This window comes from Chrysemys picta, chromosome 14 (genome assembly GCF_011386835.1).
Source record: "Chrysemys picta bellii isolate R12L10 chromosome 14, ASM1138683v2, whole genome shotgun sequence".
NCBI classification, from domain to species: domain Eukaryota; kingdom Metazoa; phylum Chordata; order Testudines; family Emydidae; genus Chrysemys; species Chrysemys picta.
Window position 1 is genome coordinate 45,003,255 of NC_088804.1, and position 17,890 is coordinate 45,021,144.

Consider the following 17,890-nt stretch of genomic DNA (forward strand, 5'->3'; position numbering starts at 1 on the left):
AAAGATTGGGTAAGATGAAAAACTTTGTAGAAGTGTAACATTCTGCTGCCAACATGAAAGGGCATCGGTGCATGCCCAACAGAGACCCAGCTCGTCCTTGTGCCCGGCTTTCCTGGCCAGTTAGCCGCCACAAGGTACGAACCCAAGCTGCAAACTCAAGCCACAAACTCAAGCAGAACTGGTAACTATGCAGCAGCTGCAAAACATCTGATGTGTGTGTGTGTGTGTGTGTGTGTGTATAGGTATTAGGGTACGTCTACACTTACCGGAGGGTCCAGTGGCAGGCAATCGATGTTCTGGGATTGATTTATCGCGTCTGGTTTAGACGCGATAAATTGATCCCGGATCAATCCCGGAAGTGCTCGCCGTTGACGCTGGTACTCCAGCTCGGCGAGAGGAGTATGCGGCATCGACGGGGGAGCCTCCCTGCCGCGTCTGGACCCGCGGTAAGTTCAGACTAAGGTACGCAAATTCGAAGTACCTTAGTCTGAAGTGGGGGCTTAGTAGGGACCAGGCCTTAGGTATAATGTGTGTGTATAAGGATTAAGATATTAGTTATTGGTCATAAATCAAATTATCATAATAAATGTGGCATCTTTATCTTGTCCCCTTTAATAAGATCCTGCTAGTTTTTATTGGTATAACATTTTGGTGGAGAATAGCGAAAGGGGGATTATTGGTATTTGTGCCTCACTTATTGTAAACCAATCTGTGTGCACACAACCGGCTCTACAGAGTATGGTTCTCTTCTTGGTTAACCAAAACCTGCTGACCTCCAGAGAGGTAGCAGAAAAAGAGAAAAAAATCAAATCAGGGGCAGCAAGAGGGTCCCAGGGACCAGACAGTGCTGCTCGCTAAACAGATTTAAAAATGTTCAAAAAAAGGTGCATACACCCTCAGTCGTAGCATGGCTGAGCATAAGAGGAGAACTTAGGGTTTCTCGCTCTGCCCCGGAAAGGGTTTTTATTTTTGGTGTATGAGCCCTCGGTGGTAGAAGGTTGAGCAATACAGAGGGAAGCTTAGCATCTCTCCCTCTGGCCCAAAGTGGGTTAAAAACGTAAGATACAGATCTTGTTCTGTTAAACCAAACTCTGAAAAATATAGAAGTTTGGTCAGTGTAGTGTGGTTTGTTTTTTTTTGTTTTGTTTTTTTGGTGAGTGATATTGTGGTCATTTCACAATTTTGAAAAAAATGTTTAAGGAAAGGGACCAGGAAGGGTGGGGGCTGGTTAAGAAGCCCACCCTCCTTGCTAAATTGGTAGTGGAACAAAGCTTGTGCCCATGAAAAAAAAAAAAGGTTCATTAAAAAAAGCAAAATCGGGCCCAGGCAAGCAACAGATAGAGAAACTGAAAAACAGGTTGAAAGCCCTAAGGGCATAGTGGCAGAAAAGAGTAAGTAAGTATAGGCATGGGAAATTCAAATGCTGGTACAATGCTTAAAATGGTAAAATCTAATTAATAAAGGTGTCATTTTGGAAAATAAACAGTAATTAAAAAAAAAAAAAAGACCCTGAAAAGTTAACTCTACAGAGGCTGAAGAAAATTAAGCAGTTAAACTTTGTAAAAATGTTAAAAAGTACCATGTTAAAAAAAAAAAAAGGAATTCTTGGTTTCTTTGTAGCCATTCTGAAGAAAAAATGGGCCCTTTTCCAAATGTCTGTAAATAATCCAGGTATTTAAAATCATTTGATTATGAACAATTTAGTCAAATTTGTTAAAAACATAAGGGGGTTCTATTGCAACTTAACTGACCCAAAATGTATAAAGAAAATATAATCTATGTACAGCTATGTAAAAACAGCAATGTAAAAAAAAAAAAAATGCACCACTTAATTAGCATGTGTGCAGCCCCAAGTACCAAACACACTGTGGCAAAAACTAAGCAGGTTTTGCCATGGTGGGAGCACTGTGCTAATTTGTTTCCAAGCTTCTATCTTTCAGGATCTAAACCAGAACATCAGAAGAGCTGGTACCAGCTGAAGAGTTATAAAATACCATGGTTATAGTGTTGTAACAAAGTCTGTGTTCAGTGTTGCATGTTCTGTGTCTGTCTCTAGTGGTGTCCTGTGCTAGCATTGGGTCCAGAAAAAGAGGGAATACTACACTAGACAGGGCAAATGTCTTTTCCTCTCTCTACTTCCCCCCATGTCCATCCAATTTTTCAATCACCACTTGTGTCCAAAAAAACTTTGGTCCCCAGTGCATCAGGTTTATTTTTTGTTAGGTTCTCTGGTAGTCATTTTTGTTGTTAATTTTTGTTATTAATACATTTGTATTGTTAGTTACATTTGCTTGTATTGTTAAGTCCACACTTTCCTCTATTCACTCTGGTTCTACTTCCCCAAGCCCTAAAGGGTAGTTCTTGGGCCCCCATAAACTGAAAAACCTTGGCCCATAATTGTAGGGCCCCATCTTTCAGGTCCCCAGAAACCTCTTAAAAACAACCGTTAAAAATAGAAAATTCTGCAACATTTTAGCAACTAAATGGTAGTTTAAATCCAAATCAGCTTAACCTTGCATGACAACTGTGGTACTCCTACAAAATCTTATTTGTTGTGTGTGCTTAAGAAGGTCCTGACCTCAGTGACTTTTATTGTTTGATGGCTATTGCAGCATCAAACTTGGGACTCATCTTGTTTGTCAATGTACCCAATTATTGTAATGGTAATAGTTTTATTGTGTTCCCAATTATTATAATTATAATTGTTTGGTTTGTTTGCAACAGATCACCTGTGCCCTACAATAACAACAGCTGCTGTAATAATCATAAATAAAGGGGCACAGTGTTGTAGGAACAGCCCACCTGGTCAGCAGTTCTAAATATAATTTCTCATACCATCATTGTCCTATTAGTAATCCTAACTGTTATGCTGGTTCTGCCTTAAAACAATTACATAAAGTGTGACCCATTCAATACCCCTGGATTGAAGGGTCAAAAGGGGGACAATGTAAAACTGATAAATGAAATTGTTTTTAATTGTTCACTTTATTAATGTAACTTCATAAGTAAAGTTTTATGAATGAAACTATATTCATTCATAAAACCGGTTACCCCAATAACTGGCTAATTAACAATTAAAATGCTTGTTAAGAACCATAGCTGTTCGGTCAGCTGCCTTTGTAAGTTTCACTATCAATCCAATTCCTGCTTACATCACTAAGGGTGGGTCTACACTACCCGCCTGAATCGGCGGGTAGAAATCGACCTCTCGGGGATCGATTTATTGCGTCCCGTTGGGACGCGACAATCGATCCCCAAATCGACGCTCTTACTCCACCAGCGGAGGTGGGAGTAAGCGCTGTCGACGGGAAGCCGCGGAGGTCGATTTTGCCGCCGTCCTCACAGCGGGGTAAGTCTGCTGCGATACGTAGAATTCAGCTACGCTATTCACGTAGCTGAATTTGCGTATCTTAAATCGACTCCCCCCTGTAGTGTAGATGTAGCCTGAGACTTGCACTGTTTCAGTATTGTAACTTCTGTTCACCATTTATTACACTTGCCTACAGTGTAACTTCTGTCCACTGTTTGCCATCCATTATACTTGTCTATATTGTAACTTCTGTTCACTGTTTGCCATATTGTAATACAAACCCCATTTTAAAACGCTTACTCCATTTTGTAAGGGCTTGCTGCAACCCTCATTTTTGCAAACCCTGCTGTAATCTTATTAGTTTGCATCTGAAGAAGTGAGGTTCTTACCCACGAAAGCTTATGCTCCCAATACTTCTGTTAGTCTCAAAGGTGCCACAGGACCCTCTGTTGCTTTTTACAGATTCAGACTAACACGGCTACCCCTCTGATACTTATTAGTTTAGTTTAGATGTTTAAATGAGGTATGTATGAATAATGAAATCAACCTCCAGCCCCAGCCTGTCCTGATTAAATAAAGTTCAAACACCAATGGCTGAAAATGCAAACAAAAGCCCTAACAAAGTAAAAAAAAAATCCACCCTAAAAAAAAAAAAAAAAGGTACAATAAAAGGAAAATCAAAGCCCGGTCCAAGGCTAAAAGCCATGTCTGCACTTAACGGATAATCAGTCACCAAACCCAAAGGCAGCGTGACACAGCAAGACCTATAAACGCTAAATTCAAACTAAAGCCTACAAAAAAAATGGGTAAGATGAAAAACTTTGGAGAAGGGTAACATTCTGCTGCCAACATGAAAGGGCATCGGTGCATGCCCAACAGAGACCCAGCTCGTCCTTGTGCCCGGCTTTCCTGGCCAGTTAGCCGCCACAAGCTATGAACCCAAGCTGCAACCTCAAGCAGAACTGGTAACTATGCAGCAGCTGCAAAACATCTGATAAATGTGTGTGTGTGTATATAGGTATTAGGTATAATGTGTGTGTGTGTATAAAAATTAAGATATTAGTTATTGGTCATAAATCAAATTATCATAATAAATGTGGCATCTTTATCTTGTCCCCTTTAATAAGATCCTGCTAGTTTTTATTGGTATAACACCTTGTGGTTGGGAGGTCAAAACCCAGGTGTGTTTGATCTGTAAAGAGCAGGAGTGCTGTGTCAGTTCTCAAGTGCTGGGGAAGCTCTTCAGGCCCCCTGGTTGACTTTGAGAGAGATCTTGATTCTGGACACTTATTGACAAAATGGTTTTCTACCTGGCATTAGTGCTATTGAGGTCCCTGCTCTTCTGGAGATGATGAGGAGTTTGAAGGCTAGTGCCAGAAACTCTTCACTTCTGAGCTTTGCTGTCTTAGGCCTCTGACGTTGCTCTCGGGTGATGAGTTGTATGGGCCTGTGGTGCCCAGGCTCCAGCAAATTCAGAACCCAGGGAGGCCTGTCTCCACCAACGGTGGGGCTGGGTCTCTCCCCCGGCCCTGCCAGCTATCCCTGCGTGCCTCCCCTGAGTGGCCATACCTGCCCTGGGCAGCAGGCGGCTGCTCCCTGCAGTTCCATGCTGCCCTCCTTCGCCGGCCACTGCTGGCTACAAGGGAGTGGTGCTGGGGGCAGGTTGAGGTGGCTGCTGCGCCTGCGGAGGGAGGAGGGGAGAAGGCGCATGGCAGCTGTGGGCAGGGAGAGGGCTGCAGGGAGGCCGCCTGCTCCAGCACAGTCTGCCTGCTGCACCCCAAACTCCTCATCCCTGGTCCAGCCCCACACCCCAATCCTCTGTCCCAACCCAGAGCCTGCACCCAGCACCCAAACTCCCTCCCAGAGCCTTAGGTAGGTGTGTGGTTTTTTTTTTGGGGTGGCTTGGACCCGTTCTGTGCGCTACCAAAAATTATACAAAGCTGCTGCTGCCCCTGTTGGCTCTCGTTCCACAGTACTGGGGCTCTTCGACCCTCAGGGGCTGTGGAAACTGTTCCAGTCCTTGGGGCCTGGTGTACAGTCCATTTTCATCCCCGCACTACAGCGAGGGGAGCCTCCATGACCATGAGAGCTTTATTCCTAGAGGACTGGTTATCTAGCCAGAGCATGTTCTCCATCACCCCCAGCCTTGGAGAAATGGGCACCTCTTCCTAGTGCTACTAGTTCTGCCCCTGGTGAGGCACCCCTCCAATGCTCTCCCCTACTAGCCCCCCCTTTCCCCTGTCTAGCCTGCTCCCTCTTCTCCCCTGCCCCGGACTAGGCACCCCCCAATGCTCTCCCCTGCTCGCCCCCCTCCTTTTCCCCCAGGCTAGGCACTCCCCAATGCTCACTCTAGCTAGCCTGCCCCATCTTCTCTCTCCCCCCCCCCCCCCCAGCTAGGCACCCCCCAATGCCCTGACCTGCCCCCTAGCTAGCCCCCCCCTGCTCTCCTGCCTGCTCTGTCCACGCCCCCCTGGCTTGGCCCCCTCCCACTCCTCTTCCCCCTGCTCTGCCGCTGGGTGGGCACCCCCAGTGCCCTAACCTGCCCCCCGCAGAAGCTGCAGTGGAGCTGAGAGGCCCGGGCCTGACCAACGGTCCCTGCTCCGGCAGGGGGCGGGGCGGGGCGGGGTCCGTTATGCTAATGAGCCCGTGGGCGCGGCTGGGATCCCGCGGCGGCGAGCGCGAGCGCGAGCGCGAGCGCGAGGCGCTGCTGTCCCGGCGCCGCTGCTGATGGGGGAGGCTGGGGCCGAGCCGGGGCCCGTGGAGGCGGCGGGAGCCGGCAGCGCCCGGGGAAGCCGGACCGGGAGCCGCGGGGGCATCCGGGTGCTGAAGGTGAGGGGGCCGGGCAGGCCGCGGCCCCAGAGCGGCCGCCGCCCGAAGCAGGGCCGCCCCCAGCCCCTTGGCGGGGCGCCCCGGGCCAGGCGTCTCTGGGGCACCAGCTCCCAACGTGCCGGGCTCGGGAGATGCGGCGCAGGGCGGTGACCCCCGGGGCGGGGGCCACGGACTCGCTTCGCAGCCCCGCTGCTGAGGGGCCGGAGCGGGGCGAGTGAGCTGGAGGGCCCGGGCCGAGATTCCTGGCCAGTGGGTGGAAGGAAGGAAGCGCTGCCCACCAGTGGGGCCCCAAAGGGTCCTCGTCCCTGCATGATCTGTGTCTGAGGACCTTACTCAATGGGGAGGGCAGGGCATTGGCAAGTTCCCTAAGGCATCATTCCCCGCACGCTCCCCAACTACAGATCTGTATCTCTTCTCCTTTCCCTGGCCTGATCGTGGGCCAGCAGCCCTTCATCCATCTGCTGATCTCACATTGTGATATATCGTGGTGGTGGTGGATGCTGCACCAGTGGAGATGTCTAACTGGTCCTCATCCATAGTGTCTGTGTCCTGAAGCAGTCTATAAATGTTAGAAGAAGGGAATTTACCCTGTGGCAGTCCAGGGAGTAGAATTTGGGTTATGTGAATTTCTCCTCCAAGACCTCTTGAAGAGGTAACCCCAACAGACTTCTAATGAAGCCATATGTTGGTTACACTGGTTCCCTAATTATGCTGTGGTCAAAAGTTCATGGTGATTACCATAGTATGGACAGGACTTAACTATAACCATGACATTCACTTGCCCCAGTGAAAACCTCTCCCCTTCCCCCTGTGAATGACTACTTTTCTCTTACCCCCTCTCTTTGGTATCGTCTGGTTCTGTGTTTATTCAAATAGCATCACCGGTGAGCCTGGCACGTTAGCAAAAATAAAATGGTCCTTGCCACAAGAAGATTAGTCTGAGTTAGAGCACTGCAAGGGGTGGCAAATTGCAGGGTTGATGACAACAAGGGAGGCATCAGCAAAAGCTTTGGTGTCAGGAAATGAGACACTGGCTTGCGTTGATATGATGCTGTCTTAAGAGTCGAACACTTGACACAGCAATAAGAAATAGACAAGCTTAAATAGTAAAAACGAGAGAATGGCGAGGGAGCAAGATTTGGAAGAAGGGGTTTTTAAGTGCCAAGACTCCTGTGTTCTCAGTTCTACCACAGACTTCTCATGTGACCTTGAGTGAGTCACTAGCTGGTTAAAAGTACTTTAAAAATAGTTCCCTTACCTGTGTTACTAATAACACTTCCAGCTTGCTTCACACAGGAATCTGTGTTGGGAAAGGGCATTTATTTGCAAAGCCAGCAGAACCGCTTGCTTTACTCCTACTGGTACTTGAGATCCAGCACACCTCTTCCTCTGAGGAGTTTCATACAAGGAGGCAATAACAGGAACCCTCAGTGCCTGCTGTGCTGCCCTCCAGATTATCTTTGCTGTCCCGGCTGTGTCAGTGCTGGCCTGTTGTCGAATTCATGGAATGTAATTTTTACTGTAACTTGTTTTGTCTTTCATGTGTCATCATTAGATATCCATAGTTGATTCCTGTGGCTTAGGAAAAGATGGTTTAGATGGTAGTTTTCATCACTTCTAAGGTCTAACAGCCTCTTTAAGTAAATCAAACTGTACACAGAAAGCCATGTTAAAAGAATAATGCTTAAGATAACAAAGTCCAGCACTCTCAAGTTTAAAAAGGTCAGATTTAAAATTGCCTATACAGGCTTAATTTGGCCTCCTTGTGAGCATATTTATTATTATAGAGACGTCAATTACATGATTATCACATTCTGGGGTACAGTCCAGATTAGTGAGGGGTTGTGTCACCACCTGCCCTGTAGTGTCTTACAATGCTTTGCTGCTGTAGTTTTCAAGCTGGACCCCTCACAAACAGCAAAACAGCATGCAGGTCACAGCCTGAGTGTCTGTGTATAGTTGCAGCCTGCCATCAGCATTCCAGTCACGCTCTGGCTTCCACTTTCAGGGTGACCCCAACACACTCTCGGTCCTGGATTTTCCCCAAAAGGTGTGTTCTGCACTGTGCAGCTCTCTCTGCGATAGTTCAGGTATTAGAGGTCTGTTGCCTCTGTAAAGGGTCAGTATACAACAGTTTGGTACTTTTAATTGGCATCACCAAACAATTCAGTTTAAACACAACACTGCATTAGTTTTGATTAAAGAATAAATCAAGTTTAATTACAAAGAGGTAGATTTTAAATGAGTACAAGTATAAGGTATTAAAGTCAGAAATGGTTACAAGAGAAAGATGAAACACTTTCTAGTAACTAAAACTTAACAAACTAGACTTGGTTCAAGGTAAAATCCTTACCACATGTTCCTAGCAACAGGGCTGACCAAATTCTCAGGTCAGAACTCCTCCCAAAGTCCAAAGGCTGTTGTCTTAGGTGAAAGAGATAGGAAGCGAAAGAGACTATCTGGTGTGTTTTTGTCCCTCGCTTTCATAGTCCAGTCAACCTTTGAAATGCATTTGTCTGAGGGATAAAGTGCCTTCCCACCGTGAGGATAGAGAGTGAAAGAGCTTGACCGGTGATTGCCAATCAACTTTGCTGACACCTGGCTAGAGGCATTGGCTTGTCCTTTGTGATTGAGAAACAGGTTTACACCCTCCCCAGACTTGTCTGGTAAACACATTTCAGTCATAATTTCAGCTTATGTTCATAACTCTTAATATGCATTTTATACATACATTACACAAAAATATTGATCAATGTATTACCAGTTTTCAAATGATACCTCACCAGGCATATTTTGTACACAGATTATTACAGTAGTGTGTAGCGTGTGACTGCAGGGCGGCATTCAGTCACAATGATCAGATACTATTTTTTTTACACCAGACTCCACCTCTTTTAGTGCACAGGATGAACCTGCTCCTCGGATGAATATGGGGAGACAGTCAGCTGTTGTCTATAGCAGTGCTTCTCAAAGTGGTGGTCCGCGGACTGGTGCCGGTCCGCGAGCCATCGGCTGCTGGTCAGTGACGAGTTTCCCCATACGAGCGTCAAATAGGATAATAATATGGCACCGGTCCCTGGCACATTGGAAAAAAAAATTGCCGGTCCCCCACATCAGATAGCTTGAGAAGCACTGGTCTATAGGACCCTGCCTTGTTTATTGCAGAAGTTGGAAGATGTGTAGTGAATGAGGCAAGGAATTGCAGGAGGAGAAATGATGGTTTCGTGGTTAAGACAAGTGAATACTGCCCTGGAGAATTGGATTCTATTCTTACCTCTTCCACAGAGTCACTGTACTATTAGTAGTACCAGGAAGGGCAGGAGTAGGATTGCCCAAAACTAAAGGCTTGCCCTCTCAGCTAAAGGGGCAGAACCACTGAACTCAGGTTACTAGTGATTTCTGGGGGCAAAAAGTGAAAAAAATAGGAGCGGGAGTGAGGTCAAAGGTTAATAACGAGGGATCCAGAGGCATCTAAGGGGGAACTCTGCCTGAAGGTGAGACTGGACAAGGGAACAGATATAGGTCCTAAGTCACAGAGCACCCCTGCCCATCTAGCTTCTTCCTCCTGGAGTCGTGGACGGTCATCTTGGCCAGCGCCAGGAGAAGGAGGACAGGAAGGTCTCACAGCTTTGTGGGGCCATGGATGGGGTGTGCCAGGAACAGGGGAAAGTACAGCCAGAACCTCAGTAAGAGGTTCTGGATGAGCTGGAAGAGGGGCTGCAACCTGACATACCCTATGTAGACATATGCTAGGGTCTCCCCCACACTGCAGGAAGGACAGGTGTTGGGGAAATTCGTGAATTGTGCCAGGTACAGGTCCATGTTTATGGCTCTGTGAAGGAGCCTTCAACAAACATCCCCAGCAGGTCATGGGCCACAGTCAGTGTGATTTTGGGCAAGTCCCTTAAATCAAACTTTTCACAGATGACCACTAATATTAGTTCCTCATTTTCTGAATGCCTGACTTGAGACTCCAGGGTCTGACTTGCAGAGGTGCTAAGCACTCACAGCAGCAACTGAAGTCAGTGAGAGGTGTACTGTGAACATATAAAGTCCTGTATAATGCTAAGTACTCTAAATCAGGTCCTAGTTATCTAAAATTGGGCACCCAAAATCAGTAGAAATGTTGACCTTGATCTCTGTCTTATTTTCCCATCCGTAAGATGGGGATATTATCATCCCCTCTTCCCATAGGGGTGTGGTGAAATAAATTAATTGTTTGTGAAGTATTTACATAGTATAGGGGTGAGCTCCATAGAAAGCCCAGGAGGAAATTAATAATTCTGTCTTCAGAGCAGGGTTTAAATAGTGTGCAGTAAACAAGGCATGGAGCGACACACAAAACAATGAGAAAACGAAATATTGAATAACTGCTGATTAATTGAGTTGTATCCATCTTGTGCCCTGAGTGAGGCTGGGGTCCTGTGGAAACAAATAGTATATGATCATGTAATTAAAGGTAGCATCATAATATATACGCTCAAGGGAGCCAAACTAGGTCTGCACAGGCCACCTTAATTCTCCATTTCCTAACTTTTGAGTGCTTAACTTTGCAACCCTTACTGATGTTTGTTTAACATAATTTGTGTATGTGTCACTTCCTAGCTTTTAAAAAAGCAAACCAAAAAAGACCAATTCCATCACGTGGCATCACATTGACACCCATGTGGGTCATCTGCAGGGTTGAAAACTTTAGATCCACCACAAGGACTTCTGCTACTTGAGCTAACAGAGTAATCAATAACAATAGTAGGTTGGCATCCTCTGTGTGGCACAGCACTGGAGGGGGATGAGAGACATACTTTGAATCAGTTTCAACAGATATTTGCTGACAGCAGAGGAATGATGAGACTTGGGAATCTTGGGTTCCATTCCAGACTATGGAGAGAAATATGCTGTAGTGGGTACTGAGACTTCTTCCCTTTCCCCCCAAGTTTGACTCCTTTAGTCCTGTTCCTGTCCTGTCTCTTCCGCACCCCAGGCTCCTCGTCCCAGTCTCACCTCCTCCGGCTTCTTGTCCCAGTCCTAGGCTCACTCTCTGAGTCTCAGTCTCCCCCCCTTTCTCTTCACACTTAGTTCCAGTCTCTCCCCTCCCTGTCCCTTGTTGAGGCACACTCAGTTCATGCCCTGCGCCTCTGCTCCTTGTCAGATAATGTAGAACCAATGTGAATGAAATTGTTTTTAAGTTATCCACTGTACCATTGTAACTCCTGTTACTACATTGTAACTTTCATTACACTTGCCATTTTGCTACATTGTAACTTTCATTACACTTGCCATGTTGCCTACATTGTAACTTCTGTGCCATATTGTAATTCAAACCCCATTTTAAAAATGCTTACTCCATTTTGTAAGGGTTTGCTGCAACCTTCATTTTTGCAAACCCTGCTGTAACCTTATTAGTCTAGTTAAGATGTGTGAATGAGGGATGTATGGGTGATAGAATCAACCTCCAGCACCAGCCCGTCCTGATGAGATAAAGTTTAAATACCAACGGCTGAAGAACTAGACAACAGCCCTAACTCAAGCAAGAAGCATCCACCTTAAAAAGAAACAACAGAAGGAAGATCAAAGCCAGGTCCCAGGCTGACAGTCACGCCTGCAATTGACGGGTGATCAAGTCAAACCCAGAGGCGGCGTGACACAGCGAGACCTAGAGACTTTGAATCCAAAAACTCCTATAAAAAAGGAAGGGTGAGATGAGAGACTTTGGGTAACGTTCTGCTATCAACATCAAGGAGCATCGGTGCGCGCCCGACAGAGACCCGGCTCCCCCTCGTGCTCAGCTCTCCTGGCCAGTTAGCTGTCACGAGCTACGATCCCAAGCTGCGAACTCAAACTACACTCAGGACTGGTAACTATCCAGCAGCTGCAGAACATTTTGGTGTGTGTGTGTGTGTGTGTGACTGTATGTGTATAAGCATTGAGGTATTTGTTAATAGTTACAGATTAATAAATGTGGCATCTTTGCCTTGACCCCTGAAACGATCCTGTATAAGTTTGTGGGACAACATTATTGGTGGAGAATGCAAAAGGGGGAGCAAGCATAGAATCCACAGTTATTATCAAACTGGTGTGCACACCGCCAGCTTTAGCAAGCCTGGCACTATAGGAAAAAGAGCGTAAACTTTCAGTTGATTAACCAAACTCTGAAGGATATAGGAGTTTAGGTTTAAATTGTGTTTCTCACTGTGATCCGGGGAAGGATCTTACCAAACTCTGAAGGATATAGGAGTTTAGGTTTAAATTGTGTTTTTGTTTTTTTTTACTGTGATCCGGGGAAGGATCTAACCAAACTCTGAAGGATATAGGAGTTTAGGTTTCAATTGTGTTGTAGAGGTACATACACCCTCAGCCGTAGGAAGGCTGAGCTAAAGAGGAGAACTTAGTGTTTCTCACTCTGATCCGGGGAAGGATCTAATCCGGGGAAGGATTTGTATAATTGGTGTATGAACCCTCAGTGGTAGCAGACAGAGTAATACAGAGGGAGACTTGGTGTCTCTTCCTCTGGCCCAGAAAGGGTTAAGTTGTTCCTTCAGGAGTTAAAAAGGGAAAATTGCTATTTGTAAGTCACTCCTTTAGGAATTGGAGGTTATAGTATTCTGATATCTATCAGCTTGGTTTCCTGTGTTGTACTTGGCTATGGCACACTTGTTAGGGAAAATGTTTAGGAAGACACAGTCTAAAGACATCTTTAGAGAAAAACAGGAAACGCTGTCTTTTGTCCAAGAGCCCACACCCTTTAAACAAGTACTACAGAGGTTTGGACACAGCCCGTGGACTGAAGGGGGGCTGGGAGATGTGTGTACTATTTCAGATTTGGAGGATAGGCTGGCAAGGTATATAATCCTGTACAAGCCTACTCCAACTAAAAGGGATTCAGCAGCAATCTGGCTTTTGTGGGACGCATGCAGGGATTTATACTCCCGCCTGGCATCCTGCCAGGAGGAGAATGCCTCCCTGCATGAAAAGCTCACTCATATGGAAAAAGAGGCAGAAAGATGGAAAGTGGTGGCGACAGGGGTGCAAAGCCAGTTAGACCCTCTCCGGGAGGCAATCAGGGAGGGCAAACAAAGAGAAAAGAAGTTAGAGGAACAGGTCGGGGAAAAGGAAAAAATAGAAAAAGAGAATCAAGTATTGCAAGGCATGGTAAAGAGGTTAACCATAGAACAAAGTAAAGCTCTCCCCGCTAATCACAGCCGATGCGAGTCCCTTATCCAGCACCTTAAACAAAGGCTGGGATTCGCAAACCGCCAGATAGCAGCGGTGACGGCAGGAGAGTGGAACTTTGATCCCCAGAGTGACATCCCTAACTGGGAAGATGCCCCGAGGGAATCTAGAGAGGTGTGGGAAAGAGAGATACGGAGCAGCAATCCTGAGCCCCAAGGGCCGATTGCAGCCATTAACAGAATTACTGTAACAAGAACAGACACAGCTGCAGGGACTAGCACAGCTACTACAACCGTCCCCGTATCAGCAGCTGATCTCCAAGCAATGGCAAAAATGCTTGGACCCCTTAACCGGGAAAATTTTTCAAAATGGACTCTGCGTGCGCTGCAATTGGCAGGCAGAGAAGATTTAACAGTCCCTGAGCTTAAACGCCTCATGACCGCCTGTGCAGCACCTGAATTACAGGGAGTCATTGATCGGGTGATAAGAGAAAACAGGGAGAACAATACCTTCCTACCCCTGTTTGCAAGCCTAGGGGAACAAATGGGTCGCCGACATCTAATGATACAGGCGGCTAGCATGATGCAGGAACCTAATGAAGACCCCGAAGGGTACCTATCCCGCTGGGGACTTATGCAGGTCATGGCAGGCATCACCCGCCCTGAAGATGCCCAAGGAGCCCCTGCAAATAACCCTGACACTGTAGCATACGGCACAAACGCCCTGAGGGACTGTGCTGCGACTCTTCTCCCTTACTATGCTAATAAGCTCAGCGTCTGGGCACTTAACCAGCCCGCGAGCATGACTGAGCTCCGGGATCTGATCAAACAGATCACCACTCATTCTGGCCCCGCACTCCAAATAAAAAAAGAAAGGGCTCCCTTTGTGGCCGCACTTGAGCGAATAACTTACTCCAATGAGAGTGGTAATATGGGAATAGGGGGCTCCCGAGGTCGCTACCGCGGACGGGGAAATCATAAGCCCCGGGGACATTATTCATGCTCAAACCCCCGCCCTTCTGAAAGAAATGATAATTTCCAAAGAGCTGAAGGTGAGGGAGAAAATACCTATGACCCTCATAGACCTTTGCTATGGAAAAACAGAAAATTTAAACCTACGATATCTGAGTGCTCTTAAAGGAAAACTCAGCAAGTTGCTCAAACACCTGCTTGCCATAAGGCAAACACTGAGCTTCATACTTGCCCCAGGACAGAAGTCCTGTAAGAAAGCTCATCAAATACTACCAACTGTTGTTTATGCTAGATTGCTAAATCATGTGACTAGATGTCATCAATCTCTGAAGGAATGCTGTAGCGACTTGTTTGTTTTAACACTTATTGTACCATCTGCACCTTGGGTTGTAAGGCACTTACCCAAGCACCCTGTAGGCAGCCACCTCTCCATGAGTCCAGGATGTCAAAATAATTCACTGCTAAAAAGGGATGAACAAAACCATAAACTTCATACTTCTCCTCTGAATAGGAATTTCTCAGCATATAACCAAAAGAAACTTCAGGAGGAAAATACTAAATTAAAGCATGAACTAGAAGATTTAAAAAGTCCGTATGAACAGCTTATAAAAGAAGAAAAAAGTAAATGTTTTGATGACAAACGTGTCAGTCTTTTGAAGGCACAAGTAATGCAGCTGGAGAGGCAGGTGGTCCTACTTACAAAAGAATTAAGTTCTCAAGCAGTCCTTATGCTGGAGTTAAAAAATTTTTTAGAGTCTCTGACTAAGAAACTCCGGTCTTTACTTGACTTTAAAAACCATTCCTCTGAAGTACTAGTTGCCTGAGCTAAACTTATACAAATGATTAAAATATGTCAGGCCCTGAGAAACAGACTGCAAAGAAATCAAGCAACTGCTATGAATAATCTTGCATTATCGTGGATGATATCAGGAAGAAACCTAGAAAAACAAAGAACCAATAAACCCTCTTTATGGGAAGTTGAAAATCAAGTAATGTACTTAAAATTGGGTAAGAAGGATCACACCTTAGAATCTAAATGGGTGGGTCCATATTCCATAATTGACCGTCTCAGTCCTCTGGTATATCGCATTAAAAAAGATGGTAAACTCAAATGGGTCCATGTATCCCAGATAAAACTGTTTTCTTAATAGTATGTGCTTCATCCCTTTGTAGGTATCACTGGCATCGAATCCCTTATAAGAAATCTAGAGGGCTTCAGCTGATTGCCTCCAACTGGAAGACTGGTATTATAAACTAATCAACAATTTTATTTCCCCCTCACAAACTGCGCAAGCGTTTACAGGAAAACTCCGCTGGAAGCAAAAATGTTACTATTTTGGGGATTTCTAACACAATTATTCACTTTGGGGATATCCAATGCGCATTGGGGGATCCAGTGGTTCAATTTTACCGCTGGAAACCAAATCCAAATTGTACCAATATCTAACCATACATTACATGGACCCTTTGAACTACTTACATTACATGTCTGGGTAAATATCACACCTTATAACCATAATTGTATATTTAAGGTTAGCTCACCTACCCAGCCTATAGTGAACCACAATCATCATTGTCACCCCGTCCTCCCTGAATACCATACATTCCCACCCTTTAAACCAGAACCCCTAGAGACCCGGACAATAACAGTATGGGTAAATGAAACCAAATTAGTAGGAAGTACAACAGTACTGTTTTTAAATGGTCCACAACCCATAAAAATACCCTGCCCTCATTTGCTTAAAATGCAGCCTCCCATAGAGGCACAAGTAGCGCCATTAATTGTAACCCTACACCTTTCAATAAACTGGACCAGAAATAATTTAACTCTAAGTCGGCCAAAATGTGCACACTATAGCTCCCCCCTCTTTAAAGCATGGTTCAAATCCTTACAACCAGAACATCCCCTCCCTCGTCAGCAGCGAGGGATAACAGATACCTTGTTAGAAGGTATAGGAGCAGGAACCGGAATTCTAAATTCGGTAGATCTAGAAGCACTAAAAAATAAGGCCAGTGTGGTGGAAACATTGCATCGTACTATTGTCCAGGGACAAGAGCACCAGATTACTAAATTGGTGCAAACTGGGGTAAACACAATGAACTTGCAATGGCATACTTGGAAACATGTTAATCAGGCATTCTGGGCTCAATATGCCACCATGAGGGACATAACGAACAAAACAGCATTAGCATTGTGGTGTTCTAAACAACAAATATTAGCTATTATGCTAACAGAAAGGGAAATGAACTGGGTACGAGCTAAAAATATAACAGTCTTAACTCCTCTGCTAACAAAACATAAAAATAACCTTTTCCTCCCTTATGTTTCTGGATGGTACAAGGCCCTGAAATCAAACGTGTATACATCAACCCTCATGGGGCACATCACTATACAAGTAATACGGGTCCAACCACACAAATATAAAGTTACTCTGTGGCCCTTCATAGCCCTCCCAGTTCTTCAGGGCAGACATCTTTGGGCTCCTCGATTGGTGGGAACGTATTTAAATAAACAAGGAAAAATCATAGACCATCGCTTGTGTTCCAAGTAAACTGCACAACAATGGGTATGTCCCACCTTACCAAAATTAGAAGAGCCCTGCTCCTTACAACATAAAAGCTTGGCAACTTGTTACTGGGATAAACTAAATAACGGTACCACAAAAGTGTATTTTAATAAAAAAAGTTGTGCCTGTGCCATTGAATTAAAAAGGCTTGTATGGCAAAACAAATACATCTCAGAACCGCCTGTAAAACAGTGTATGTGTAATATCACTATGTTAAAAACTCCCACCCTAACCTATTACTTCCCAACTCATGAGGATAAAGGAACTAACACGCTGGATACCAGTAATATTTTAAACTTTAACTTCACTTTGGAAGTCAATTGAACAAGTCTGTACAAACTAATACAGAAAAATAGACAAATTAGCCAACTGACTGAAGCCACACGGACCCAGGTTCAAACACGCAGTTTGGCTATTTTACATCAGGAATCTGAAATATTAAAAGTATCTGCACAAGCAAAGCAAATCATGACGCACCATTGGTATGATATTTTAAAGGGATGGTCCCCATCCTGGTCTTCAACTGTAACAATTATGCTACATCCAATTGTTGTTTTCTTTATTCTAATAAGCTTAATGTTAATCATAATGTGTGGTATGTGTTGCTGAATGAAAAGGCTGTACTTTAAGCTAAAACCACAAGCTCACATTGTTTCCCAATATATAGCCTTAAAACAATTGCATAAAGTGTGACCCATTCAATACCCCTGGATTGAAGGGTCAAAAGGGGGACAATGTAGAACCAATGTGAATGAAATTGTTTTTAAGTTATCCACTGTACCATTGTAACTCCTGTTACTACATTGTAACTTTCATTACACTTGCCATTTTGCTACATTGTAACTTTCATTACACTTGCCATGTTGCCTACATTGTAACTTCTGTGCCATATTGTAATTCAAACCCCATTTTAAAAATGCTTACTCCATTTTGTAAGGGTTTGCTGCAACCTTCATTTTTGCAAACCCTGCTGTAACCTTATTAGTCTAGTTAAGATGTGTAAATGAGGGATGTATGGGTGATAGAATCAACCTCCAGCACCA

The 17,890-nt window shown here is 45.0% G+C and overlaps 1 protein-coding gene across 4 annotated transcripts in view; it reads left to right on the plus strand.

Moving 5' to 3' along the window:
* Positions 1 to 5,970: 5,970 nt before the first annotated feature.
* PHLPP2 (PH domain and leucine rich repeat protein phosphatase 2) overlaps positions 5,971 to 17,890 on the plus strand; it is a 147,123-nt gene continuing 135,203 nt past the window's right edge. The window contains exon 1 of one of the 4 annotated variants that reach the window (XM_042856983.2): positions 5,971 to 6,139. In XM_042856983.2, coding sequence (XP_042712917.2) covers positions 6,038 to 6,139 — 102 coding nt within the window. In that variant the 5' untranslated portion in view covers positions 5,971 to 6,037. The remainder of the gene's footprint in view (positions 6,140 to 17,890) is intronic. The other 3 variants (XM_042856984.2, XM_005310209.5, XM_065567431.1) reach the window with 3 other exon arrangements.